The following is a 27,733-nucleotide window of genomic DNA, read 5'->3' on the forward strand; positions in this document are numbered from 1 at the left end:
AGAATTATATAGACACAGAAATATCTTCCACTGCCCTGCTGATCCCCAGTGCTGGGAAGCTCTCATATACACACGGGGCAAACAGAAGAAGAAATGAGCCAGGCGCTGCTCAATCCATCCCTCGGACTCCAGAAAAGAAAGGGAAGAAGAAAGAAGGAGACCCTGACAATAATTTTATTTTTTGTTTTGTGATTACAGTATGTTAGATTTGAAATGTGTATCCCGCCAGACCTGGTGTTAGACTACGAGCATGAACTAGGACCTAAAAGAGAGAGAAGTCTTTTTTATTTATTTTGTTTACATCACAGAGCCGGCGTGGGGTTGGAGAGGTTGTAACCCTATACTTCTACTAAGACTAAGGGGTCCTTTTATTAAGGTGCACATTTAGGGCTCCTTCTACTAAGGTGCGCTAGCGTTTTTAGCGTGCGCTAATCCCGTGCTAATACTAACGCAAACTCTATGGAGGCATTAGCGTGTAGTGCGCGCTAAAACCCGTAGTATAAGGAGCCCTTAGTGTGCGCTAATTTGGTTAGCGTACCTTAATAAAAGGACCCCTTAAGTATCTTAAAAAAAAATTTGTCCCGTGACTTAGCCTATTTTTCAGATTTCAGCCCCTTATGTGATTGAGTTTGATACCCCTGCTCTAAACACTGTGCCACACACTCCCAGGCAACAGGTCATAGTTTTGCCTTTTTTAAGCTCCTCCGTCTTCCCCTTTTTGCACTTTATGTGCCAAACCTTTCCATGCATGCAGGAAAGATTTGGTAGGCTCAGGCTTTTTGAGATCACCACCAGTGCTGCCAAAAGTAAGAGGGTTTAGGCAAATTCACTTTCTGAGTAGGAAATTCCGGTCCTCGAGAGCCGGAGCCAGGTCAGGTTTTCAGAATATCCACAATGAATGTGTATGAGATGGATTTGCATGCACTGCCTCCTTGAGATACAAATCTATCTCATGCATATTCATTGTGGCTATCCTGAAAACCTGACCTAGCTCTGGCTTTCGAGGACCAGAATTGCCTACCCCTGCCCTAACCAGGTGGATCCCACTACCTATGTTACCAGCTGGGCTACCAGACAAGCTTACAGCCGTATTTATTTATTTAATTTATATTCCACTTTAAACCAAAACAGATTACACTAGAATATGCAGAAAACAATCAGAAGACAAACTGCATCATAAATCAAAACAATCTTCACGCCATAAAAGCTTGTATAAAATAATGAACCTGCAAGTACTTGAACTGGACAACATTAGCTTCAAAGTACCAGGATGTTTTTTTGTGTACATGATCGGTCCTACAAAAGAAATAGTAAGAGGACCAGGTCTCAGCATAATGATAGTCCAGGGCAGACAGTATATTGTAACTAATTGTTTTGCAGACTCAGATTTTAATATTTTACAAAGTCAATTCCATATACAGATATACGTCCATATACAGCCCACTCTCCCCCAAACCATTATATAGAATAATAATCATGTTTATTGTGTAACTGAATACTATACTTCCCGGGAGAACTTGAAATTCTTTTACCACTCCGTTTCCCTCACTGCTCTCTTCTCTAGTGGAGCCTCAGCACAGCCTCGGGCCGGGGGCAGGAAGCCTCTTCTGCTTTCCAAGTCGCAGGCAGCCGATGGCACATCCTCCCCTCATAGCCTTTGACTTGATATTTGTGTCGGGAGGCTGTCTCGCGAGCGCCCTCAAGATCTTTGAAATCGGAGCAGCTGGGAGTCCCGAGCTACAGTCCCTTCACTAAAGTTTAACTTCTCGGTTGAAAGTTTAACATTTCTGTACTTTGGCTGCTGTGTGCCGCTCCTCATTTCTGTCTCTTTCTTTCTCCTGGCTTCCTTTTTTGTGATCGCTTTTCACTCAGGAGGCATCAGATTCAGGTACCCGAGAACCAGGAGAAAAATGAAGGTAGGCATCTGTAATCCTCGTTTCGGGAAACTCTAAAATCAGCAGGGGGGGTGGGGGGGAGAGCTGAATTTCACTTTTAGGTTAATTGGTTGAGAAAAAAAGCACAACCTGGGTCATTTTTTTTGTTGTTGTTAGAAGGTCGAAACATCAATTGTCACAGTTATTAAATCCCCAAATTTCCCTCAGTTTGCAGAAAACTAATGGATCATGAGTAGTTGATTTCCCCATCCTGCCAAAGGAGCAGCCTTGGAACATACTTTCATAACATTGTAATGCAATATGTACTGATTCTGAGAAAGTTTTCCATGTCTATTCCTCTCCTCACTTTTTTTTTTTTTTCTTCTTCTTCTTCTCACAGACAGCTGGCAAGTGGCTGTTCGGGATCCTCGTGGCTGTTGTGGTGGTTGCTATCATAGCTCTCCCTGCAGCATTGCTGACTCTGGGCAGTAAGTTCAAATAGACAAAACAGGACTAGAAAAGAGCTCCCCCCTCCCCCCCAAGACCTTTGAAGGAAATCTAAAACTCAAAAATGTAAATATTGTTTTATGCACTGCAGTTTTTCTAACCTGATCAAATTGTACAGGGTCCTCTGGATTCTATAAAATTGTGGGCCCAAACCTCCGAGTAGCGCACAAATATGGGCACAAAAGTTTGTATACAATAGTGCTGGTTCTGCATCTATCTTAATTGTTAAATTAGGCACCAATTGGCCTTAAATGCCAATATTAGTCCTCAAATAGTGTCATTTGATGCTAATTGGCATAAATTTGTAGTTATGTATGTAACTTCATTTAGGCAATATTGTATAATCTTAGGACCTGGTTCTATTTATGGATAGATTATACTGCTGAGTCAGTCACTGACTCATGACAACATGCACAGTGAGGAATCCACCCTGTGATGTTTTCATGGTAGAGTACAGGAGTGGTTTGCCATTGCCTTCTGTGCAGTGTGTGGCTCTACTATGTTGCTGCTGCTCAACATGGGGCCCTGTCAAGCTATGGCACCTGGCATTCCCAGGTGGTCTCCCATCCAGGTACTAGCCAGGCCTGACCCTGCTTAGCTTCTGATAGTAAGAATGGGCCTACCCAGGGCAGTCCAATTCTATATATAGTACCCAACAAATCACTGCTAATCACTTTTATAGAATGGGCACATAGCATATATAGAATTGTGCTTAGTGGCCGTACACAGCATAATATTTAGGTGTACCCACTTTGGCCAAGGAAAACCAGACCTAAATACCTGTGCCTAAGCTGCATGTGAATTAGGCGTATTTTATATCAGTGCACTTAAATTTTAGGAATGCCCCTGCTTCTCCTTGACCATGCCCCCTACCAAGTTGTGCATATAACTTCTAATTAATGCCAGCTAGCATCAATTATGAAGTTTCATTGTCAATTATTGACACCAATTGGTCTTGTTAAACATATAAGTTGTGCATGCAAATAGTCTGTGCGCGCTGCTTTGCACATAGCTTATAGCGCTATATATAGAATTAGGGGGGTTAGAGATTAAATTAAATAGCTTTCAACTACAAAGGGGCATGCATATGAGTGGATCAGAGGCGTATCTTGCAGTTACGCGCCTAAGTTATAGAATACTATCACACATGCAAATGCTAACTTGAGGCATGGCTATTTGCACCAGGCTTCGAGATGGCATAAATTCTCATGCATAAATTTAGGTATACATGCCAACTTATGTTGTATTCTTTAATGGCAATTTCACATGTAATTGCTGTTACAGAATTGATGCTTAGGCCCCAATTCTATAACAGCACCTAAAACATAAGCGCCAAGGAACATGGTGCTTATCACATGTCAATCATAAGTTAGGCACTGTTTATAAAATTACATTACATTACATTAATGACTTCTATTCCGCCCTTACCTTGCAGTTCTGGGTGGATTACAAAAGAAACTAGCTGGACATTTCCAGGAAAATTACAATTTAGTGTTTTGGATTACAAAAAGATGACTGGACAGTTCCAGGAAATTTACAGTTTGGGGAGCTGTTTACATGGTTGAGACTTTGAGGAGAATGATTTACGGAGAGGGAGAGACTTTGTGGGGGAATTTGTAAGGAAGGAGGAGTTGGAAGGGGGAATTTGTAAGGAAGGGTAGAGTTAAGACATCTGAATAAATTTTTTGAATAGCAGGGTTTTAATTTAGTGGCGCCTAAATTGGACTTAGATGCCAGTAGGCACCCTAACCTTAGTTTATTCCCTATTTATTCCAGGGTTTTCTTGACCTAAATATCACCACTTAAGTCCAGTTTAGGCGCCTACTCAGAAAACATGCCCAAGATCTACCCATAATCCACCCCCTAACCATGTCCATTTTCTGGTAAGTGCCTTGGACTAGGCACCTACCTGAAAGTAGTAGGCACCTACTGAGTAAGGTGCCTACCATCCAAGGTGCTAATTGCTTGTGTAAAACCCCCTAATGGTGACGTGATATAATTGCATTACAATTTAGTTATTACAAAAGATAGTTTAATTTTCACCATTTCTCATGAAATCCAATATTATTGCAAAAATATGCACTCCTGCCATAGAAATCCTCACCCAGCAGCTAACCATTTCTCACCAATAATTTGTGCTGCCTTAATCTCTCGGCTCTCCTGTAGCTCACAATAATAGTTCTGGGGCTCTTAATGATAGAGCTGCAGCTCACAGGCTCCATCCCACTAGCATTTCCCTCCTGCCTCTCCCCTTTGCTTTTGCTTTTGCTTTTAAGTCCTGATATGGTTGTTATCTGATTAAGCTTTTCTGTCCCCATCCCCTTCCCCAAGGTTAACTGTAGGAAACCATCCCTATGTCATTTTTTAAGGAGAGAGAGGGAAGAATCAGAGTATGAATGGGCACAGCCACTGACCCTCAAGCCTTCCATTGAAGAATGTTGGTGTAGAAGGACTGAGGTTGAGATAGGCACTAAAGAATGTCAAGGGACTGTGACAAATTCTGTCCACAGGTCATTCTTATAGAATCAGGGCCTTAGTGTTCATATTTTTCTTGCTCTTAATTTTCGATGCATTTCCTTGAATCTACCTCATTATGCACTGTTTTTACTTTATGTAAAACTTTTTCGGTGGGGGGAATAAACAATGGGGTATGGGGGAATGGAAAGGATTGGAGATTGCTATGTTTGGACTCAGATAATATGGGTTAGCAACAAAAACATGTTTGAACTTTCATGACTCCATCCAAATTCCCCTGGTAATTTTTTCTGTCAATCTGTAAATTCTCCCCTCCCTACTTTTACCTTTCTGAAGTGCTGGGAGAGGTATAACATTAAGACTTTCACAGTGCATAAGAAATAAAGGTTTCCTTTAAAGTCAGCGGTTCATTTGGCAGTCTAAAATAGTTCTAAACTTAAAGATCAGTACTGCAGAAATGATTTCCTGGTTAATATGGATAGATTTCCTGATTATACAGACTTGTTTTACCTTAATTTAGGGCTGATCCACTCCAGTTTTCAGGATATCCACAAGGAAGGCACATGAGATGGATCAGTATGCACTGGAGTCCCAACATACATGCAAATTTATTGCATGTATATTCATTGTGGATATCCTGAAAACTTGACTGCCTGTTGGGTCCCTAGGACAGATTTAGATTGTCTTATGTGCTCAGTATTTTTTTGAACGTGCTTTAATTAAGTTCTGTGTGTGGGGAGAGGGGGGAGGGCCACGGCCCATCTAGTCTGCCCACGCCAATGACCCACCCTTACCTACCTCTATGAAGAGATCCCACGTGCCAATCCCATTTTTTCTTAAAATGGCACGCTGCTGGCCTCAGCTACCTGCAGTGGAAGATCATTCCAGCGATCAATCACTCTTTCGGTGAAGAGAAATATTTTCTGCTGACCAGCAAGCCATGGCATCCACATTATCTAAGAAGCATTCATGCAGTGAGTTTTAATTGTCAAAGTGTTGTAGTGAACTACTGCCTGTACCACAAGTCTATGGAGAAAGGTCATGGTCACCCTATTGGGCAGGAGTGGAACAGAATCACTACTACATTGGACTCCACTAGACCACAAAAGAGTTAGGGGGGGGGGGCACGGGAAGGGGGGGCTTGGATTGCAGGGCGGCTGTTGTTTGCAAGCCTGCAGTTGGCAAGCAAAATCCTGCTCCTTTTTGTTTGCCAAAGACAGAAATATTGATATTTCTTCAGTCATTATAAATGACTGCCTGTCCCTACATAACGCTAAGTAATAGGACAACAAGCTAACAAAACTTGATTTATTGATGAACAGCTACTGTATAGGCACAGCATAGGAACCAACTTTTCAAAATGATTAAGGATGCTAAATGCAATGAAAATTAGGCCTCTATGATCACAGTAAAGGAGTGTACTCAATATTGGGAGTGCTCAAGCACCAAAAGAGCTGGCTCCTAAGGTGCACATTGGTGGTGCCTGAATAGTAATACTTTCCACTACATGACCTAATTCCTTTGTTGTTGCCGGGGAAAAGGAAGTTCCATCTTCATTCCTATTCACTTCCTGCCATCTCTGCTACCAGCTATCACTGTGATTTTAGTTGTGAGATATACGTCTAATGGGAATTGGACTGAAATCAATATGTGCTACAGAAGAACTGAATACTTATATACTTATTGGTTGGAACTTCAAAGTTTTCTTAAATTGATATATTTATGTTTATTGGTACTTTATAAACTGCTTTTCAGTGAGGACTGTCAAAACTACTATTACTATTAATTATTTCTATAGCACTACCAGATGTACGCAGCGCTGTATAGAGTCACAAAGAAGACAGTCCCTGCTCGAAAGAGCTTACAGTCTAAACAGATAAGACAGACAAACAGGATGTCATGGATACAGTTAAGAGGAATGGTTAATCTGCTGGCTGGGTTTGTGGGCAGTGGGGAGTAGGGTTATGGATTGAAGGCTATAACAAAAAATTGGGTTTTCAATCTGCTTTTAAACAAGGTAAGGAAAGGGGTGTGGTGGACACACTCAGGTAGTTTATTATAGGCAGCAATATCAACCAAACAGTCAGAGACTTTTTTGGGGATTAGGTGAAATTTTGTGTGTAGAGAGGTAGATCTGGGAGTCATCTTCATATAGGTGATACTGGAAGCCATGATAGTAGATCAGGGTACTGAGGCAAGAGGTCTAGAGAGATAAGAGATCCTAAGACAGAACCTTGGGGTACGCCAACTGCTAGCGGGGTATCAGCAGAAGAGGACCCACCAACATATACATTAAAGGTGTGATGGGAGAGGTAGGAGGTAAACCAGGAGAGGAAAGATTTGTGGAATCCAAGCGAGGACAGCATATCAAGGAGTAAGCTGTGATTAACAATATCAAAAGCAGCAGACAGGTCAATAAGGATGAGGATCGAGTAAAAGCCCTTAGATCTGGCCATGAACAAGTCACTGCAGACTTTGGTGAGGGCAGTCTCTGTGGAACAGGGGGAGCAAGGCTTTCCAGAGCAGAGAAGAGAATAGATTTGTATGACGAGACAGCCTTGTGGACAAAATTGGATAACATAGTGAAGGCAAGGAGAGGTGAACAGTGGTTGAGAGCATGGAAAAATCGAGGGCCTGAAGATTTTGAAACCTGTTGGAGGTAACTGGGTGTGGCTGAGGGGAATGGGGAATAATTGTGAAGGTTATCAGATGATCAGAGATGGGGAGCAGTGGGGTAGAGAAGTTAGAGAAAAAGTCAAGATCAAGGCAATGGTCATTCCAGTGAGTGGGGGTAGTGGAGCATAGGTGGAGGTCAAATGAGGAGGTTAAAGCAAGAAATTTAGAAGCATACATGTCAGTGGGATCATCAGGGTGAAAGTTAAAATCCCCAAGAATGAGGGAGGGAGAGGATGAATCAAGGAAGCCCGAAAGCCAGGAGTCAAATTCAGTGAGAAAGGAGGAAGGGGACTTGTTGGGAGGGATGATAAATGACAGCTATCCACAGAGGTAGAAGAGTAAATAGGCAGATGGAGTGGACTTCAAATGAGGAAAGGCTGTGGGATTAAGGCGGGAGAAGAGGTAGGAATCCGCAAGAAGGAGAGAGAGAGAGGAAGCCCAACACTTCCGCCTCAACCAGTAGGATGAAGTGTATGGGAGAAGTAGTAGCCACAATGGGAGTATGCAGCAGCTGCAGTGAAGTCCTCAGGGCACATCTATGTTTCAGTTGGAGCAAGCAGGTGGAGGGACTGGGAGATAAAGAGGTCATGAATGTAGAACAGTTTGTTGGAGGCAGAATGAGCGTTACACAGGGCACACGAAAAAGGGAAAGAGGAGGATTGAAGGAGAGGAATAGGTATAAGGTTAGGGCAGTTACACATGTGGGGAAGCAGATTATGTGGAGGGACAGGATTTGGATTGACATCCCCAACAGAGAGCAGAAGAAGGAGTAAGAGAGTGTGCCAAAGCAAATGGGAATAATAAGGGCAATGATGAAGATGGGTGGGGCTCAAAGAAAGGAGATGAATAAACGGAAGAGAGAGAGTGCTTGAGTTTGAGTGTAATGAATAAGGTAGATGACAGGATGGCTGGTGAGGGGATAGGAAAAGAAGAAGGATAGTGAGGACTTGTGGTGTGTAGAGGAAAGGGAAAGAGAGTAAGATTGGGGAGAGAGAATATGAGAAGCAGAAAGTGAATTGGAGCCATAAGGAGAGGAACAGAGAAAGGAAATAGAGATGTACAAGAAGAGAGGTATTGAGAATAGGGAGGTGCCCTCAGGAGACGCACGAAGGAGCGCGAACAAGGAACACTTGCTCCTTGTGTGCACTCCTTCATCACACGTCGGCAGCTTGCATCACCCGAGAGGGTTCAAATTACATAGATAGCAAGGCTAGTGAAGTCACCTAAGTGCTTGCTTGGGAGGGGGCTAGTCAGAGGAAGTGGGGGGAGGACCTAGATGTGGACTACAAGAGAGATGGGAATGGAGCAATGAATCTGCTGTCCTCCATGAAAGAAAACAGAGGAAAGGAATTTATTTTAGAGGGCAGGCTGGACCAAGGGGAAAACAGGACCAAGAGACAGAACAGATGGGGACTGAAGAGCTTAGAATGCATGACTAATCAGTTGCTAGAGAAAAGAAGCCCAGTTAGAAAGAACACTGCCCGAAAGGGTTCAGATTAAATAGACAGCAAGGCTAGTGAGGTCACCTGGGAGAGGTTACAGTCAGCCAGTCAGAGGCAGCGGGGGAAGGCCTAGATGTGGACTGCAAGAGAGAGATGGGGGATGGAGAGATGAATCTGCTGTCCTCCTAGTTGCTGGAAGAAAGATAAGGCCATTCAGGACAGAGGCCCAGTTAGTTTACATGCTAAAATAATGATTATATCATCTGAAAGATATTTGCAGAGATGCTGTTACCCAGTTCAGGTTGGAGATTTTGGTATAATCCTGGATTTTTGACTACCTAGTACATTATGGGACTTACAGCACTGATTTCAATGGGCAAAATCAGGCACTACATATCCTACACTGTAAAAGCTTGGCGTATGTGTAAAAGAGCTTCACAGTAAGTGTAGTTCTTGTGTTCATGTGCCAAGTTGCTCTTCTGCTCTTTTAAATATACCGGTAAGCTTATATTTAAGCCCAGAAAACAGGCACCAGTGTGTTCTTTCACTTTCGGCTTTGTTTGGACTTGTGAACATTTCCTTCTCAGTACTGATGCTTATAGGCTTGCGAGGGCTTTCTTCTACTTGGAAAAGAAATCAAAACCAGCAGCTTTTAAACTGAAAATCAAAAGAAATCCTCTCTTCAGAACTTCCAACCCGGTAGGAACAGTTTTGTTTGTGCGTTGTTCTCTGAGAATTGGTAAGGCATTGCAAACTAGGGCCTAGATTCACTAAACCTCCAAACCGTGTGCGATCCAATTCTGTTTGCATGCCGGCCGACCAATTCAGTAAAGGCCTGCAAGCAAATGGGGACGATCGTTAACACGCCCCCCTACCCACGGCCAGAGCGATCCCCACTCATGCGCACACCCTGACAGTAGTGACAGGAGAAGCAGCCTCCTGTCACTGCTGTCAGGGATCAGCCCAGCCCAGATCTCTCTTGCCTGCTCTCGGACTCTCCTGCTCTCTGCCGCCATTCCCTGCAGTGCAAGCCCATGGTTTTAAAGCGGTCTGAATTGGGGGTAACGGCAGGAGAGAGCAGGAGAGTCCAGTAAGCAGGGAAGAGAGATCGGGCACCACAGCCTGCTCTCTGCTGCCCCAAAGCTGTGCCCCGAATTTGCCTGCCTCGACTCTCCGCTCTCGCCCCGAGTCTCTCCTGCCCTTCCCGCACTGGGAGCCTGTGGTTTTAACCTGCTGATTAAAGCAGGTTAAAACCACAGGCTCCCTGCCCCATAAAAAGGTTAAAAAAAAGGAAAAGCATTTTTGAAAAAGTTGCGATGCCCCCTCCATGCGCCAATGCTCCACAAAAGGCAGGAGGGTTGCCAACTCCCTCCTGCCATGTTACCTTCCTGGTCTGGTCTGGCTAGGCCCGGCCCGGCCCACCTCCCTCCCTGTTTCAAAATCTAGTCAGGCCACCGGGCTGGGCCAGGCCGGGCCGGGCCCACCCATATACAAACTGCAGGAGGGATGCCAACTCCCTCCTGCCATCCGTCCACACCCCGGACACCCTTTACCCATTCCAAGCCCCCTTTCCACCCCCCTCTCTGTAGCTTTAACGGAGCAGTTGGGATGCTCAACCCCTCCTGCTCCAATGACTCCAGCGACGACTCTGAGGCCTTAGACCCCGCCCCGTTGCATCATGTGATGCACGGGGAGGAGCCTAAGGCCTTGATTGGCTCAGGCTCCCACATTGGGAGGGGCCTGGGGCGCCTGAGCCAATCAAGGACTTCCTTAGGGCTGAGCCTTAGGAAGTCCCTGATTGGCTATTGCTTTGACCAATCAGGGACTTCCTTAGGCTCAACCCTAAGGAAGTCCCTGATTGGCTCAGGCACCCTGGCCCCTCCCAAGGTAGGAGCCTGAGCCAATCAGGGCCTTAGGCCCCTCCCCATGCATCGCATGATGCGCCGGGGCGAGACGTATGGCCTCAGACTCATCGCTGGAGTCATTGGAGCAGGAAGGGTTGACCATCCCTCCTGCTCCGTTAAAGGTACGGTGAGGGAGGTGGTGGAAAGGGAGCTTGGAATGGGTAGGGGGTGTCCAGGGGGGTGGCAGGAGGGAGTTGTCATCTCTCCTGCAGCTTGTTTATTGGTGGGTGGGTGGACCTGGCCCGGCCAGCCGGCCTGACTAGATTTAGAAACAGGGAAGGAGGTGGGCCAGCCCGGGCCCGGCCAGAAAAAAATGAATAAAAAAGACTGGCAGGCATCTCAAAATGCCTGCAGACCTGACGGTAACTCAGTTACCGACAGGTCTGCAGCAATCGGGTTTGCCAACAGTAAAACCCGACTCAAAATAGTCAAGCAATTGTTAGTGAATCAACTGCCTGGCTATTTTGCATGGGGTTTAACTAATTTGCATGGGACGATTGTGATCGGATCGCTACAGGCATTAGTGAATAGTGCAGAAGGGAAATCTGGTCGTAAAGGGCTCACAAACCGATCGGTACACGATCGGTTTGCTTAGTGAATCTAGCCCAATGTCATTAACATCTATTTGACTACATTTAAATACAGTCTCTGGTGTGCACTTTGTTTCCTTCGCTAAAGCCCTCTGAGCATTCTCTGTAGATTATCACTGGTGCTAGTCCTCGTGCTAATTGGCTCTAGCGCCAGCATCTTAGATGCCCGTCAGGCAGCTGGTGATCAGTCAGATTGTGGAGGGAATTCGCTTGAGTCCTGAGTCCTATATTGAAAATTCTTGCTAGTATAAGTGAAGCACTTTGCACTTCAGCCTTCAGGCAATAAGAGAAGCCAAAATAAGCAGAGCACAGCATTTGGGGAGGAGAGATTCAAAATGAAGATGAAAATAATGGGGGAGGTAGGGAAAAACAACTGAAGGGTGACCTGAGAACCTGATGATTTAAAACCTGGAGTGATTACAAATTCTGCACCTCTTGTGGAAAATAAATGCAACATTCCTAAAAGGCAATAAAGATTATTTAAGATGAAGTGGGGCAAGCAGCAGGGAGAACAACAGATTCAGAGAGCAGGCTAACCACAAGTTTAATTTTGGGAAACATAAGTAGACTTTTTGCCTTAGATAGGTTTTGAGAAATCTATTCATTTAACTGTCTTATGGCTTCAGTTATGATGTACTGTACAAATGGAAAACTGCTTAGGGCTGAATAGATAAGTTTACATGAAGGAACAGTTTTTAAATAGCCCATAGTAGTAAAGTATAAGACCTGCCAAGTTATCCAGTTCCAGGAGTGAAACTTTTTGGCCTGTCCTGATTTGAAACTTATATCCCAAAGCAGTGCAATATTTATAGACCCTGATTCTACTAGCTGAAATCACTGCCACAGGTCCCATAATGCATAATGGTGAGGTTGGCTCAAATCCAGGACTGGTATAAAATCTCCCCCCTGGAGCTGCAGTACGTGGGTGTTTTTAGCTCATCTATTTTCTGCTAATTATTAAACAGAAATGGGGGTAGTTTCTCTTTGAAAATTAGTGTAACCAGTGTAGGGTTACCAGATGTCTGGATTTCCCCAGACATAAGCACATAAGCACACAAGCATTGCCTCTGCCAAGTCAGACCATAGGTCCATCATGTCCAGCAGTCCGCTCCTGCGGCGGCCCCCCCAGGTCAATGACCTGTAGTGATCTATTACTCTAAAGCATTTTGTACTATATAGTAACCCTCTAATTGTACCCCTTTTCCTTCAGGAACTCGTCCAGTCCCTTTTTGAAACCCAAAGTCGTATTCTGCTCTACCACCTCCTCTGGAAGTGCATTCTAGGTGTCCACCACCCTCTGAGTGAAGAAGAAGTTCCTAGCATTTGTTCTGAACCTATCTCCCTTCAATTTTTTGGAGTGCCCTCTAGTTTTTGTTGCCTCGCCAGTCTGTAGAATCTGTCCCTCTCTACCTTCGCTATACTCTTCATGATCTTATAAGTTTCTATCATATCCCCTCTAAGTCTCCGCTTTGCCAGGGAAAAGAGCTCCAGCTTCTCCAGCCTCTCAGCATATGAAAGGTTTTCCATGCCCTTTATCATTTTTATTGCTCTTCTCTGGACCCTCTCGAGTATCGCCATATCCTTCTTAAGGTACGGCGACCAGTACTGAACACAGTACTCCAGATGCGGTCGCACCTATACAGCAGGAGGATAACTTCCTTGGTTCTGGTAGTGATACCTTTTTTGATAATGCCCAACATTCTGTTCGCCTTTTTTGAGGCCGCTGCGCATTGTATTCCTTTTCGAGGACACGTCCAGGGGTCCGGATGGCTTTTCAAAACCCGGAACTTTGTCTGTGTTTTGAAAAGCTCTCTGCAAACATCGCGTTGGGAGGGGTCATCTGCGCATGCGTGGATGCAATGTGGTGACATCATGCGTACGCGTGACACCATGAAAACATAAGAATAGCCTTACTGGGTCATTGCATCGCGTCCACACATGCGCGGATGCCGTCTGGGGACGTGGCTTGGGCAGAACTGGGCGGCCCTGTGGGCGTGACCATGGGTCCGGATTTTTCTTCGGGAAAATCTGGTGACCCTAAATCAGTGTGCACGGAATGTGGCCACAAACATTGAGGCCCAGATTCTCTAAACGGCGCCATTGTCGGTGGCTGCCTTGTTAAGCCGCTCTTGGTTCCTGAGGAGGAAGGTCCGTCCTTTGAAAAGGAATCTGTTGAACTTTAAGACTGTGTTTGGGCCATTCATTCTATATCAGCCCAAAGATAAGTACCTTTTTGTCATGAACTATTTCCCTGCTTTAAGGTCAGTACTCTGCTTTGCAGTGACTGCTTTACTGTGAATGCCGCTGTATGATTTTAGCGACAACAACAAAATTTGAATCACTTTTCACTAATTTGCTTTGGTACATATTGTTTTGCATTATTGTGCACTGCCACTTGGTGGGTTAGGATCCGGGGATGTAACACAATTTACCCTGTTGGGTTTTATATGTGACAACTTCTTTTTGATGGGTTTGTTTTCCCTGTCATGAAGTTGTGTGAACTGAGGGTCCATCCCACCATTTAATCAGTTATTTACTATAACCTGTTATTTACTTTGAATTATCGATTTTTTTTGAGTGGCTCTTTGTCTTTGCTGTCGCTACACTCTGTTCCTTCCGACTTCCATACAGAAACAGCTGAGCAATTTCAGAATATTACTTTTGAATTATTATGAAGACCCATTATCACAAGATAAAAAATGGGATACGTTCAAAGCCAGCCATACTATTGTGGAGTATACATCTAGGGCAGGGGTGTCAAAGTCGGTCCTCGAGGGCCGTAATCCAGTCGGGTTTTCAGGATTTCCCCAATGAATATGCATTGAAAGCAGTGCATGCACATAGATCTCATGCATATTCATTGGGGAAATCCTGAAAACCCGACTGGATTCCGGCCCTCGAGGACCGACTTTGACACCCCTGATCTAGGGTAAACAAAATGCACACAAGAGATATGCAACAGCTAGAGACTGAATCAAAATATTAGAGTGGATGTCAGTACAGAGATGAGACAAGAGCGTCTTGCATAAACTGTTACAAGTTCAGATATAGGGCTCCTCTTACAAAGCCGTGGTTGAAATTCCCATGTGGCAAATGCAGCACAGCCTATTCAGTTTCTACGGGCTGCATCATATTTGCCGTGTTGAGACTCACTATCATAAGAACATAAGAATAGCCTTACTGGGTCAGCCCAATGGCCTATCAAGCCCAGTAGCCTGTACTCACGGTGGCCAATCCAAGTCACTAGTACCCGGCCAAAACCCAAAGAGTAGCAACATTACATGCTACTGATCCAGGGCAAGCAGAGGCTTCCCCACACCTTAATAACAGACTATGGACTTTTCCTCCAGGAATTTGTCCAAACCTTTCTTAAAACCAGCTATGTTCCAGAGTTTAACTATTCTCTGAGTGAATATTTCCTCCTATTTGTTTTAAAAGTATTTCCCTGCAATTTTGAGTGTCCCCTTATAATTTGGGGGCTTTGTAAAAGTGGCCCCTAAAATGCGGTTGAGTCAAGAGGCTAAAAGTAGTTTTTTTGTGCAACAAGTGTCCAAGAAGGATGGTAAAGTACTAGCAGAGTACCTCAAGGGATGGAAAAAGAATTCCCATCATGAGGGATGCTGCTGGGCATGGGAGGACAGAGCAAGCAGAATAAAGCAAATCAGTTTAAGGAATTCTGTTGAAACTTATATTCATCAGGGTTCAAGGGGATTGATGCTGACTGTTGTACTTTTCTTGAGCAGATCAAAGGTCCAAGCTTATCAGCTACTGAAGAGGCTTTCTTGGAAAAAGAATTTGATGAGCGTGAGACTGAGAAAGCTATAAAATCCTTACCAAATTGTAAAAACACTTGGATGGTATTTTACAGAATTTTTCAATATGAGCTAATTCCACAGTTGTTAAAAGTGCACCAGCTTGCTGTGGGATTGGGGAACATGAAAGGTGTGACTGCAGAAGTCTTAATGATTGTAATTCCAAAATCTGGAAGGGATCATATTGAAATATCCAACTATAGACCTAATTTATAGCTGTTGCTTCAATTGCTGTCTTTAAAATATGTGTCTCGGCTGTTTTTACTTCAGTGTCAGTCAGCAAAGCTCTACTTCAGACCACCAGAATTAACTAATGATGAACTGACAATAGTATTCAGAGAAGTTCAAATTGGCGGTCAGAAATGATTGTCCCTTACAACACTGCTATGTTTTTTAAAATAAAAAAAGCTGTCCCAAATTTGCCTGATTAGCTGTAAAAGCTGCTGCTGTTGTTTAAATTTTATGAAAGGACCTAAGAAAAATTCTAACCTTGTGGCTTCTCCGAGAGCTGCTATAGAGAAAAGCTGGTGCTCAGAATAAAAGCAAAGTTACTGTATTGGTTCCAATTGGGTACTTAAAAAAAAAGCCTGAAAAATTCATAGCTTTACTGGACTGTCAGGACATTTAAATATTGAGAACCTTAGAGATAATATGAGGGTAGCTGGTAAAAATTAGTTGCACCAGAACACATTTGCTGAAGGTTGGTTAAGTAGAGAAACTTATTTGTTTTATTTTCTATGTAGACGGCGGGAGCCTGGGTGGAGTATTTGAAAATAGGAGAACTGTGCATGCGTCAAACCTTTTCCGTCGTGGCTGTTTTGTGAGTCTGGATGTAGTTGGGTACTCTTCTGTCTTGGACCTGGCTTTTTGCAAGATAGCAGGGAACTGGTTTCAGCAAAGACGTAGACCTCCGAAGAAGCCATTATTTTGGCAAAACGGGTCCCATTGGGCCATCAAAAAGCTACATACAAGAAGCACCGGCAGTAATTAAGATAAGTGCTGGGCTGGTTTTTCATATATATATATATATATATATATATATATATTTTTTTTTTTAATATTCTTTATTCATTTTGAAAACTTACAGCAAGCGTACAGAAATATATCATTAGTAACAACAATAACACTTGTAATTCTCATATAATTCTACAAACATAAAAATTATATCCCATCCCACCCACCTTCTTTCAAATATCATAATCAATTCTATCATAAATATAATATAAACACATAATATAGTGAAATTTCCAGAAAAACTCCCTCCCACCCCCCAATGTGCACTTTAAATTAATGTAAGCACACATAAAGAAAAGTTAAGAAAAAATATACACCGAGCTCGATGAATGATATCTATCACCTGTTCAAACTGATCTAAAAATCTATGACCGATCAGTGCAGGTATCTGAGAGCTCAATTGCGTTATATAAGAATACACATATTGGAAAGCAATTGTGTGAAAAGTCCAGTTATAACGTTCGTTTGGCACATTAAAGTAATACATTTAAAAAGATACTACACACTGAAAAGAGGATACTCACATCAGGGAGATATACAGAAGAAGAACACAGCAGAAGACCCAGCCCAAGAGAGTGATGAGCTGGTGAAACTAAGGGCCTCTTCTATCAAACTGCATTAGCAGTTTGTAGCGCGCTGAATGGCCGCACTGCTCCCGACACATAGAGTTCCTATGAGTGTCGGGAGCAGCGCAGGCCATTCAGGGCAGCTCTCTGCCCTAAAAACTGCTAGCGCAGTTTGATAGAAGAGGCAGTAAATGTAGCCCATAGATACTTGTAAAATTAGCATGCTCTAAGCTTTGTTAAAAAGTTCTCAAAGAGAGAAGAGTATAAAGGAAGGCACGAACAGAACAGAAAAGAGAAACCACTACCTGTCTGAACTAGGAAAGGTACAGAAGTATTTATTTCCTGAGCATTCTCTTTTGGAAAAGAATGATTTTGAGAATTTTGAACCAAAGAACTTTATTCAGTACATAAAGTTAAATACATCTTAGAATTTGCATGTAAAAGTAATATATATCAGACTGTACTGATCTAAAGTTTTATAGTTGTTCACCATACCATAAGAGCAGAAAAGGCTGAGAAAATTCTGCAACATAAAAATAATGGTAACGTGTGCTTTTCTTGATTTTAAGGTGTATGTATTACAGATATGTGTAGAGGGGCATAATAATAATTAAAAAAAACACGTCTAAGTCCCCTTTTGGCCTAAGTCTTTAAACGTTGAAAGTAGAAGCAGGGAAAATGTCCATTATAAAAAAAAACATCCAAAATGAGGTTTTTTTTGATAATGGCCTGCCTCTACGTTCAGCTAAACGCCCAGACCACCACTATGTCTACACTAACAACATATAATCAACCTAAAAAAAGCCTAACTCCCAAACGCCCAAAACAAGAGCTTTTAGGCGAAGGAGGAGCCAGTCCTTTGCCTAAAAGCTGGTTTCTGTAACTGGTATCTGTCAAAAACAAACACCAGTTAGAGAATCCACCCCCCCCACCAACGATCGGGCCAGGAGAGAGCCCAAGCCCTCCTGGCCCCGCCGATTACGATCGGGGCAAGAGGGAGCCCAAGCCCTCTTGCCCCGCGGCACCCCCCCCCCCCACACCGATTACAGTTGAGCAGGAGGGAGCCCAAGCACTCCTGCCCAGGTGAACCCCCTACCCCCCACCCCCACTAAGATACAGGCAGGAGGGACACAGGCCCTCCTGCCCTCGATGCACCCCCTCCCACGAATGCCCCCCCTGAACCCCCGATTCGCCCCCCTCCCCCCGCCGACCCAGGAATGGCTGGCCTTAGGGCCGGATTGGCTCAGGCGGGTCAAACTCCGCCTGTTCTAAAATCAGCATAAACAGGTTAAGCGTGGTCATTAAAAATCAAATCAAACATTTTTATGTAGTACAATTATAATCCAAAATTCAATGAGCCTCATAAAAATTATTTCTGAGGTTATAAATTACAGATTACACCTGCCCACAGGTAGAAATGCGTACTTCTAAGTACGTACTTGTAAGTACGCACTTGTAAGTATGCATTTCTACCTGTGGGCGGGGTTTGAGCCGCCTGGGCCAATCCGGCTCTAAGGCCAGCCATTCCTGGGATGGCTGGCCTGCCGGACGGACGGGTTTGGTACCCGTGCATCCGGCCAATGATTTTAAGATACGGGGAGGGGGTTTGGAGGTGGGGGGGTTGAGGGGTCAGTGGGGGGGTCTCACGGGTCGGCGGGGGGCTGATTGGGGCCTCGGGGGTGTTCATGGTAGGGGGGTGCATCGAGGGCAGGAGGGCCTGGGATCCCTCCTGCCCGTACTTTAGTTGGGGTGGAGGGTAAGGGGTTCGCATTTGCAGGAGGACATGGGCTCCCTCCTGCCCAACCATAATCGGCGTGGTGGGGAGGTGCCGTGGGAGCGAGGGCTTGGGTTACCTCTTGCCCCGATCGAGTCGGGGAAGGTGGGGCTGCTGCCGGGGCAAGAGGGATTGGGCTCCCTCTTGCCTCGATTGAGTCGGGGGTTCAAGGTGGCGCGGGGCAAGAGGGCTTGGGCTTCCTCTTGCCCCATTGTAATCGGTGGGTGGGGGTGCCGCTAGGCAAGAGGGCTTGTGCTCCCTCTTGGCCGGATCGAGTCACGGGGGAGGGCTGTTCCCTGCAAGAGAGATAGCTCATCTCTTCTGCCGCGATGGTGATCGCCCACCCCCCTCCGAATCGCGGCACTTTGGGCTGAGGTCCACAGGCAGGGGAGATGCCCTGCCGCGATGCTCTCTCTGAAATGTGGTGGTTCGGAGGGGGGGGGCGATCACCATCGCAGCAGGAGAGATGGCTCATTTCTCCTGCAGTGATAGTGTCAGTAGGCGGTAGGTAGGTTGCTGGAACCACCCTTTCCCCTCCTCTAAAAACGCCTCTTTTTGCTCTATGTGTTTAGAGGCAGGGGAAAGGCCTAAGCTGGTTTTAGACTTTTTTTAAATTATTATTATTATGAGCTCCAAAGTGTTTAGAACTATTTAGTTTTGCTTAGAAATATTACATTTAACCTGTTTGAACTCTTTTTATATCATAATTTTATCATCATTTATATTGTATAATAAAAATCCGTAGCAAAAAAAAATAATAATTTGTTATATTTCTTCCCATTAAATCCTATCTGAATTTGGGAATTTCAAATTTAATACATTCAAACTCCCCCCCCCCCCCCTCTTTTACTAAGCCGTAAATGCTCCAATGCTGCTCTGACCCTCATAGAATTCCTATGAGCGCCGGAGCAATGTTTGGTACTGGATTTTTGTCTGTGTTCCGCAAAATGGAGCACATATAAAACTCCACTTGGATATAGATGTCATATTAAAAATGCCCCTCCATGTGCCTTAATAAAATAGGCTTAGAATAGGCATGCACTTGGCCTTCCAACCACCCAGGAGGTCCTCTAGTAGGCAGTATATCAAATGCGAAATATACTTGAAACTATTATTAAATTACCTTATATGTGTATTCATATGTAATGCACTGAGCAGCATGCAAAGAATAGGACTCTCAGCTAAGACCAGACATTGGCTTTAGAGCTATGAGCTGAGAATGACCCCTTTCTCTTTTAACTGAGATGTGAGGGTAGAAGGGGGAAGGGTACAATTAATGTTATGTCATCAATAGAGGTACAATAGTGTTTCGAGAATTGCTAAAGTAGGATGATTAAGCCTCCTGCTCAAAAAAAGAGCATGACTATTGTTTTAAAATATTGAAAAACAATTTGTACTGCAATTATTTTTATCATCTTTATTCTGTCTTTAGTAATGCTATAGGCAATAAAATTGGGGATGGGGGCATGGGGAGCAAGTAGACTGTGTGATAAACACAGTGAATCTGTCCCCAAGGCCTGGAGACAGGAACAGCTTGGTAGCAAAGTAGCAGAATATTTGAACTCATCAGGATTACATGCCATTATCTAATCACTTTATTTATAACGTTTCCAGCTGTTTTACCAGCTTAGAACAAAGTATGGAAATACAACTGCCAAGAACTTGAGAGTGCAGTTGGAAAATCCTGCCTGTAAATTTGGAGCATTTGTGTGTATGGATTAGTGAGGGAGCATGAGGTCAGAGGATGTTTTTTGGGGGGTGGGGGGCACATTTCACACAAAAAAATGCAGGAGCACTTCTCAGTTCATTAGTTTGTCCGGGGCAGCACAACATCTCTATGGATGAGGATGGGACGTACAAACTAACCACCTCCCCTGTTCCCCCCTAGCTCTGTAAATGCAACAAGCTGGTTGGATCCAGGCCCTGTTGGCCCATCCCATTTATCTGTCCATATACTGTATCTATCTGTCTATTCCTTTGTACACATCTGGAGTAGCAGTGTGATATACAAATAAGTAACCACAGGCAGAGGCTACGTCCTGTCAGTCAAATAGTTATGGACCAATAGTGGCATGATAGGAGGAGGTGAGCATTAGAGAATGACACGGTAACAAAATTCATCACCGTTCCCGTCCCCACGGATAACTGTGGGAAACCATCTTCATGTCATTCTTTAAGGAGAGAGGAAAGAATCAGAGTATAATTGGGCACAACCACTGACCCGAGGTTGAAATAGACACTAGAAAATGACGTGGGATTATTTCCCGCGGTTATCCGCGGGGACGGGGACGGTGATGAATTTTGTCACCGTGTCATTCTCCAGTGAGCATCACAAATATTCTGCTGTTCCTCTGTTGCCTCTGGATCTCGTTTCTTAAGGTTACAAGTTAAACTGGGCAGCAGGAGATTTCCTGATGCTGCAGGGAAGTCTTGTGGTTAGCTCAGCATATCCTCACAGCTCATAACACAAGATTGGCTCTATAGCAGCAGGAAATAGCATGCCTTTAAGTCAGGGCCATTGCTTTTTTTTTTTTTTTTTTTTTTAAAGCTTTGTCTTATCTAATTACTTAATCACAGAGTCCAAGGCTCTTTAGGTTACATTGACACACTGTCAAAACAGCATTTTGAAAAGTGAAAAAAATGGCAAAATAAGCAAACACACTCTACTGTTTATTTTGTTCAATCATACGAGTTTTTCTAAAGAATAGAGTCTAATCACAGCACATATGTTTAAGAGTTTAACTAGTGAAATGAAAGGGGCTTGATGAGCAGTCAATAAAGTATTATTGGTTTTGCAACAGATAAAAAGTATCACACCATTTCTTTTGAAGATAACCCTGCCAGTCAGTGTTCTTGTTTTATGGCTGTCACATTGGCCTCATGTTTTTGTAGCTAAAACAGTTTTATATTATGGATGATTGCAGTGTTCCTATGTACACAGGCAAGATCCTGATTACATGCATTTTAAGACGTTCTTTATGGTAAAGTACTGTTAACAGGTCTTATGTGTCAGGAGATGTCTGTCTATGTAGTTTAGCTATCACCACAATCATACACACACCCACACACACACACACCACACACACCAAATACACCTTCGACACCACAATCATCTCCGCCAATATATCCAATAACACATTTCCATCAAAACGCAAACATATGCCATGCCACCTTCAGCATTAGAAAAACACAGGCACACCCCCAGCACACATAGACTTCACCCCTACCACCCACGACATCATGAAAACACACACCAACAAAAAAAGGATAAAAAGGTCTCTGCACCAACAATCCAACGAAAGAAAGAGCAGAGAAGACCAAAGAATCAAGTTGGCAAATAATATTGATGCAAACACATACATCAGATTAAAAAAGCAAAGAAATGAGTCGATCTAGGCTCCTAACATAATTTTTTTAATTAGCTTTATCAGTGCTGATAATTGAAAGTGCCATTATAAACCAATTTAAAAAGTTAATTTGCTGATAAGCACCTAACTCGGTAGGTGCCTACCACTTCGAGAAGGCTTCTATACTGAGGTACCTACAGCCAACTATCAGCAAGAAGGCATAGTTAGGGACAGAATCAGGGTATATGTAGGGTGGATTTTGAGTGTCCATTGACTAAAGCGCCGGTAGGCTACCTTCATTTAGGCCAAGAAAACCATGGCTTAAATGGCAGTGCACCTAAGGATTCAATGCCCACTGGTACCTAGGAATGCTTAGGAGCTGCTGGGCATGATTCTATAAATAGCACCTAGCAGCTGATTGACAACCTTGCCAAATGGCACCTAGGAGTTAGATGCTGTTTATAAAATCAGGGCCTTAGTGCCACCTAAATAGAAGGAGGTAAGTGCTCTTGCATTCTCATACATGGTTCCAAGGAGTAGCACTAGGGCAAATTTCAACTTCCAATTGTAACTTCATATTTTGTAAGAGGGTACGTATATTTTCTACCTTGTTTCAAAAATAAAGGGCAGGTTTATCAGCTAAAGGAGAATTGAACTTAGATTATAGAATTGTCATCTTCATGAGTAAAAGTATCAACTATATTAAACAGTCCATGTGTGCTTATATAGTTGTTGCTTATTACACACTAATGTTATCATGCTTTATTTTCCTCAGGGCCCATATTATTCCTGTGTGTTTTGTGTCAGTTCATTTCAATTACAGCTTTAACCCATATGATTTATTAGTAAAGAAGCCCATAGTGTTCCAAGTTTAAGTTAGTAGAATCTAGAAGAGGTCTATTGAGTGGAGTGGAATGTGTAGATATGAATCACTTGTTTACCCTTTTCAAAAATACTAGGACAAGGGGACAAGTAGTGAAGCTACTAAGAAATAAATTTAAAACAAACTGGAGAAAATATTTCTTCCCTCAATGTGTAATTCAATTCTAGAATTTGTTGCCAGAGAATATGGTAAAAGCAGTTAGTTTAGCAGGGTTTAAAAAAGATTTGGATAATTTCCTAAAATAAAAATCTATAAACCCTTATTAAGATGTTTTTGGGAAAATCCACTGCTGATTTCTAGGATAAGCAGCATAAAATCTGTTTTACTTTTTTGGGATCTTGCCAGGTACTTGTGATCTGGATTGTCAACTCTTGGAAACAGGATTCTGGGCTTCATGGAGCTTCGGTCTATCCCAGTATGGCTACACTTAAGGTCTTATGGAAGCTACATTCTTAAAAGAATACATTTTGTCTAAATTTCTAGAGAATAAAGACAAAGGAAGTACTTTACAGATCAGATTAAATGTTTTTTTGTAGATGTAAAATCTCACTAATGCAAACAAGTCAGAGACCATAAGGATAGTGGGATGGAGGTCTATTTAGCTCCATCTGGTAGCTTCCAGGGGGTGATTAGCCACAAAACAGCAGACTTTCCTTAATATCTCCTGTCATAAAAGTAGATTGATGAATTAGCTGCTAATTGGCATCAACAACCAGAATATATTTTGAAGGGTTCAAGCACAGAAATTTGGGGAAAAAGAAAGATATGGAGCCCTCCTTTGCTTCATACTTGGGCTAAACAAAAAAATAACACACAGCATTTATTACCCATTTAGAAAGGCAGGTTCTATTTTCTTCCTAGAGACTTTTATTCCAAATATCTTTGCTCTTCCTCAGAGAAGAAATCCAGCGGACCTCCCCTTTGAGTGCATAGGTGTTATTTTCAAGGAAAATACAATTTTCTTTTCATATCATGGAAAATTGTGGGAACTGTCCTATACTAGAATATTTCTTCTTTTTTTTAATTCTTTATTGATTTTTAATCAAAAACAGTGTCATACAAATGAAAGAACAACAGGTATTACATACATTACACTAATATCCGTACTGGTAACATAAATATCATTCAATAATTTCAGTTTCTTACATATAATAATAGCAGAATATATCCTAATATCTAATACAAATGAAGAATAAAGTTACCCAAATGTCGCTATCAATATTTATTCCCCACCTTCCAACCCCCCCACCCCCTGGATGTGTAAAAATAAATGAACCAAAGAAAAGATATGATAAATATATATTATTATATTTTTACAAATTTAGTCAATGGGCTCCAAACTTTATTAAAACTTCACTAAAACCCTTACACTCTGTGTTAATTCGTTCGTATCTGTACGTAGTGCACACATTCACCCACCAAAAAGTATAATTTATTCTATCATGGGTTTTCCAATTACTGGTAATCAATTGAATGGCTATTCCTGTTAAGATCATAAATAGACGACTCTTATATTTATCTAGAGTGGGTTTCACATATAAAATCGTTCCACAAATTATAGCCTCATATGATAGTGGAACATTTGAATCCAAAACTAGATTTATTTGTCCCCAAATTGACTTCCAAAATATATTTATAAACGGACAAAAATATAGCAGATGATCCAAAGTCCCTATATTCATATGACAATGCCAGCATCTATTAGACTTAGAACTATCTATTTTATTTAATCGAACTGGGGTCCAGAAAATCCTATGTAACAAAAATAACCATGTTTGTCTCTTAGTTGTTGACGCTGTGCATTTCAATCTCCAAGTCCAAATTCGTGGCCAACGAGATACAGAAATATACTGTTTTATCTCGATACTCCAGATGTCTCTAAGACTATTTTTTGGCTTTTTATTCAAAAATCCAGAAATCAATTTGTACCACTGAGCAGCCTGATGTCCTATTAGACTATTTCTTTTTCACTATCCGTTTCAGCAAGAATAAAACACAGGAAAAAAAATTTCTTCAAATGATCTCTGTAGAGCCAAGGCAAATAATAGCTTGTCTGATATGCTGGTAAAAGTATGTTTAGATATATTTGACTTTTTCCCCTCAGATCACATTGGTATCACAATGTGAGCTTTCTTTTGGTCACTCTGCCTTTTTCGTTAGAAGTACAATGCCACCCAAGTGAAAGGGACAATGAGATTCGTTCGTGGAGAATTTAGTCAGCAAACGGATTCTGCAGCTTTGAGAAGCATGGACCCCCAATAACTGATTAATGGGGTAAAACTAAGACAGTGAAAAGGGCCTCCTAACTTTATTTAGTGAAGTTAACCAGAGCCAGTCTAAATATTGGACAGTGCCCAGTTAACTTCTGAGTGACCTCTGAGAGCCAGATATTCAGTGTCACGAGCCATGCATGCCTCAGCATTAAATATCTGGGGTCAGTTCAGTCCACGGTTATAAGTAGCTTAGATATTGCTTATCACCATGGATCAAATTGTAATGTAATGGCACTAGGTTTTTTTTTTTTTTTTAACAAGCAGCTATTTGAATATATTTGTAGCTCAAGCCTCCTTGATAGTGTTGGGCTTTGGCTTGATTCTATAAGGGTGTAACCCAATTTTATAAAGAATATAGAGATTGGACTCGAGATATTCAGTTTATGACATACTGGGCTCCTTTTACTAAGCTGCGCTAGTGGTTTTAGCGCACGCTACATGGCCCCGTGCGCTACACGCTAACGCCTCCATAGAGCTGGTGTTAGTATTTTCCGGGTAGTGCGGGGGTTAGCGTGCTCTAAAAACGCTAGCACACCTTAGTAAAAGGAGCCCACTGAGTTCTGCTGACATTTTAGATAGAGATGTGTCCAGGTATTTTAAAAAAAATACTTGCAGAGGTTCACATGGCACATGCAGAGGGAGTATCTATTTTACAAATACACACACGGGGAAAAATAAATGGACGAGCTGTGGCAACTTACACATGTAAGCTGGTATTTTGCAACTTACATGTGTAAGCGATGGCATTTATAAATGTATGTTAGCCAAACTAAGGCCCTGATTCTATAAAAGATGGCTAAAGTTAATTGGGTTAATTAGCTCTGATAATTGAAAGCACCGTTAAAAACCAATTTAAAAATAATTTAAAAATCGAATTAGCTGGTAGGCGTCTACACTGAGGTGACTACTGGCAAGCAGGCATGATTAGGAGATTTTGGGCATAGATTGAGTTGGCCACAGGGGGCAGCTACCTTAGGCACACTCATTTAGGCCAAGAAAACCTTGGCCTAAATGACAGTGTGCCTAAGGATTCAACACCTACCAGCATCTAGAGAACATTTAGGCACTACTAGGCAACAGCCCTTTTACTAAGCTGCACTAAAAAGAGGCCTGCTCTGTTTTAAGCATATGACTCTAAAATAGCCACAATTTGCTTTTTCCCTATTAATGGTCATATGCTTATGTTCCTCCAGGACAGGGTTGGGAACCACTGCATTAGATAGATTGCGAGCCCTTCGGGACAGACAGGGAAAAATGTTTGAGTATCTCAATAAATTCATGTAAACTGTTCTGAGCTCCCAGGGAGAATGGTATAGAAAATTGAATAAATAAATAAAACACCCAAATGTCTCCTTATTGCATACATGTAATGTACTGGTCTTTGGTTTCAATTCTCACAATACAGTTTGCACTTTTTTTTTTTTTTAAGTAGAATGCACCCTCAAAGATGCACCAGTTTGTCAAGGAACACTTTTTTCTGTAAAATATTGAAGGAGAACTTGGGACCCTGCTACACATACAGTATAAGCAACATTCAAATTAATTTTTCAGGGATATTGTAACAACATTACATTACATTACATTACATTAATGACTTCTATTCCGCCTGTACCTTGCAGTTCTAAGCGGATTACAACAAAAAGATAACTGGACATTTCCAGGAATAGGAATACAATTAACGACGTAGGGCCTAATACATCTAAACGATAGCTGGACGTTTTCAGGAAGAGGAATACAGTTAGAGGCGTTAGGTCAACCCCCTTCCCTATAGCTTGCATTGCCTATTCCTTAAATAGGGCCTATTCACTTTTTTCAGATACCAGCAATGAAAATTAATCATTTCTCTTTCCTTACTGTTAGATAAAGAAGATGATCCTCGGAAGACCTTTGCCCTAAATGACTATTTCAATAGAAGTTTCAAGACAAATTCATACAGATTACAGTGGATTTCAGGTAACTTCCATGCTATAGTTTTACCTCAGGATTGATGATGGATATGTTTTAAGAGGAAGACACAAAAAGGAACACAAGTCTCTGTATGTCTAGCAGAAAAAATTTATTCAAAATAATCAGTTTAAAATCAAGATGAAAGCAACCTCTGGATCAATAGGTACAAATTGTGTCACTGATGCTCACAAAAGTAGTTTCATTTGCTATGCTCTCTTGCAGCACTTTTATTCAAAAACTAGTCTTATAGCCCGTTACATTAATGGGTGCTAGAATATATGTGTGTGTGTCTCTCTTTATTTCTTTTTCTCTCTCTCTCTCCTTAGCTGCTTTCTTTCTTTCTTTTTCCTTGGCTGTCCATCGCCACCCCTTGCCTGCTCCCCCTGTCCATTCTCCCTTCCTTTTACCTCCACTGTGTCCATCACCACCCCTTCACAGCTCTCCTTATGCAGCAGCAGCCCTTCTCCCTTTGTTTTACCTCCCCCCTGTCCAGCAGCACCTTTCCCTTCCCCCATACCAGTTCCCTGTGCACCTACCCCTGTGTTTTTCTTCTTGTCTTTCTGTCTCCCTTCCTCCCTCTGTCTGTGTGTCCAAAGCAGCATTCCCTTCCCCTCCATTTCCCTCCCCCCATACCAGTTCCCTGTGCACC

The 27,733-nt window shown here is 42.6% G+C and overlaps 1 protein-coding gene across 1 annotated transcript in view; it reads left to right on the top strand.

Moving 5' to 3' along the window:
- The window catches only part of LOC117360800 (dipeptidyl peptidase 4-like), a 165,583-nt gene that overhangs the window by 27,873 nt on the left and 109,977 nt on the right, over positions 1 to 27,733 (top strand). Inside the window, exons 3-5 of the mRNA XM_033945200.1 lie at positions 1,873 to 1,916; positions 2,275 to 2,362; positions 26,998 to 27,090. Of these exons, the coding sequence (XP_033801091.1) occupies positions 1,873 to 1,916; positions 2,275 to 2,362; positions 26,998 to 27,090 (225 nt within the window). The remainder of the gene's footprint in view (positions 1 to 1,872; positions 1,917 to 2,274; positions 2,363 to 26,997; positions 27,091 to 27,733) is intronic.

Source organism: Geotrypetes seraphini, chromosome 5, assembly GCF_902459505.1.
Source record: "Geotrypetes seraphini chromosome 5, aGeoSer1.1, whole genome shotgun sequence".
Lineage (NCBI taxonomy): Eukaryota > Metazoa > Chordata > Amphibia > Gymnophiona > Dermophiidae > Geotrypetes > Geotrypetes seraphini.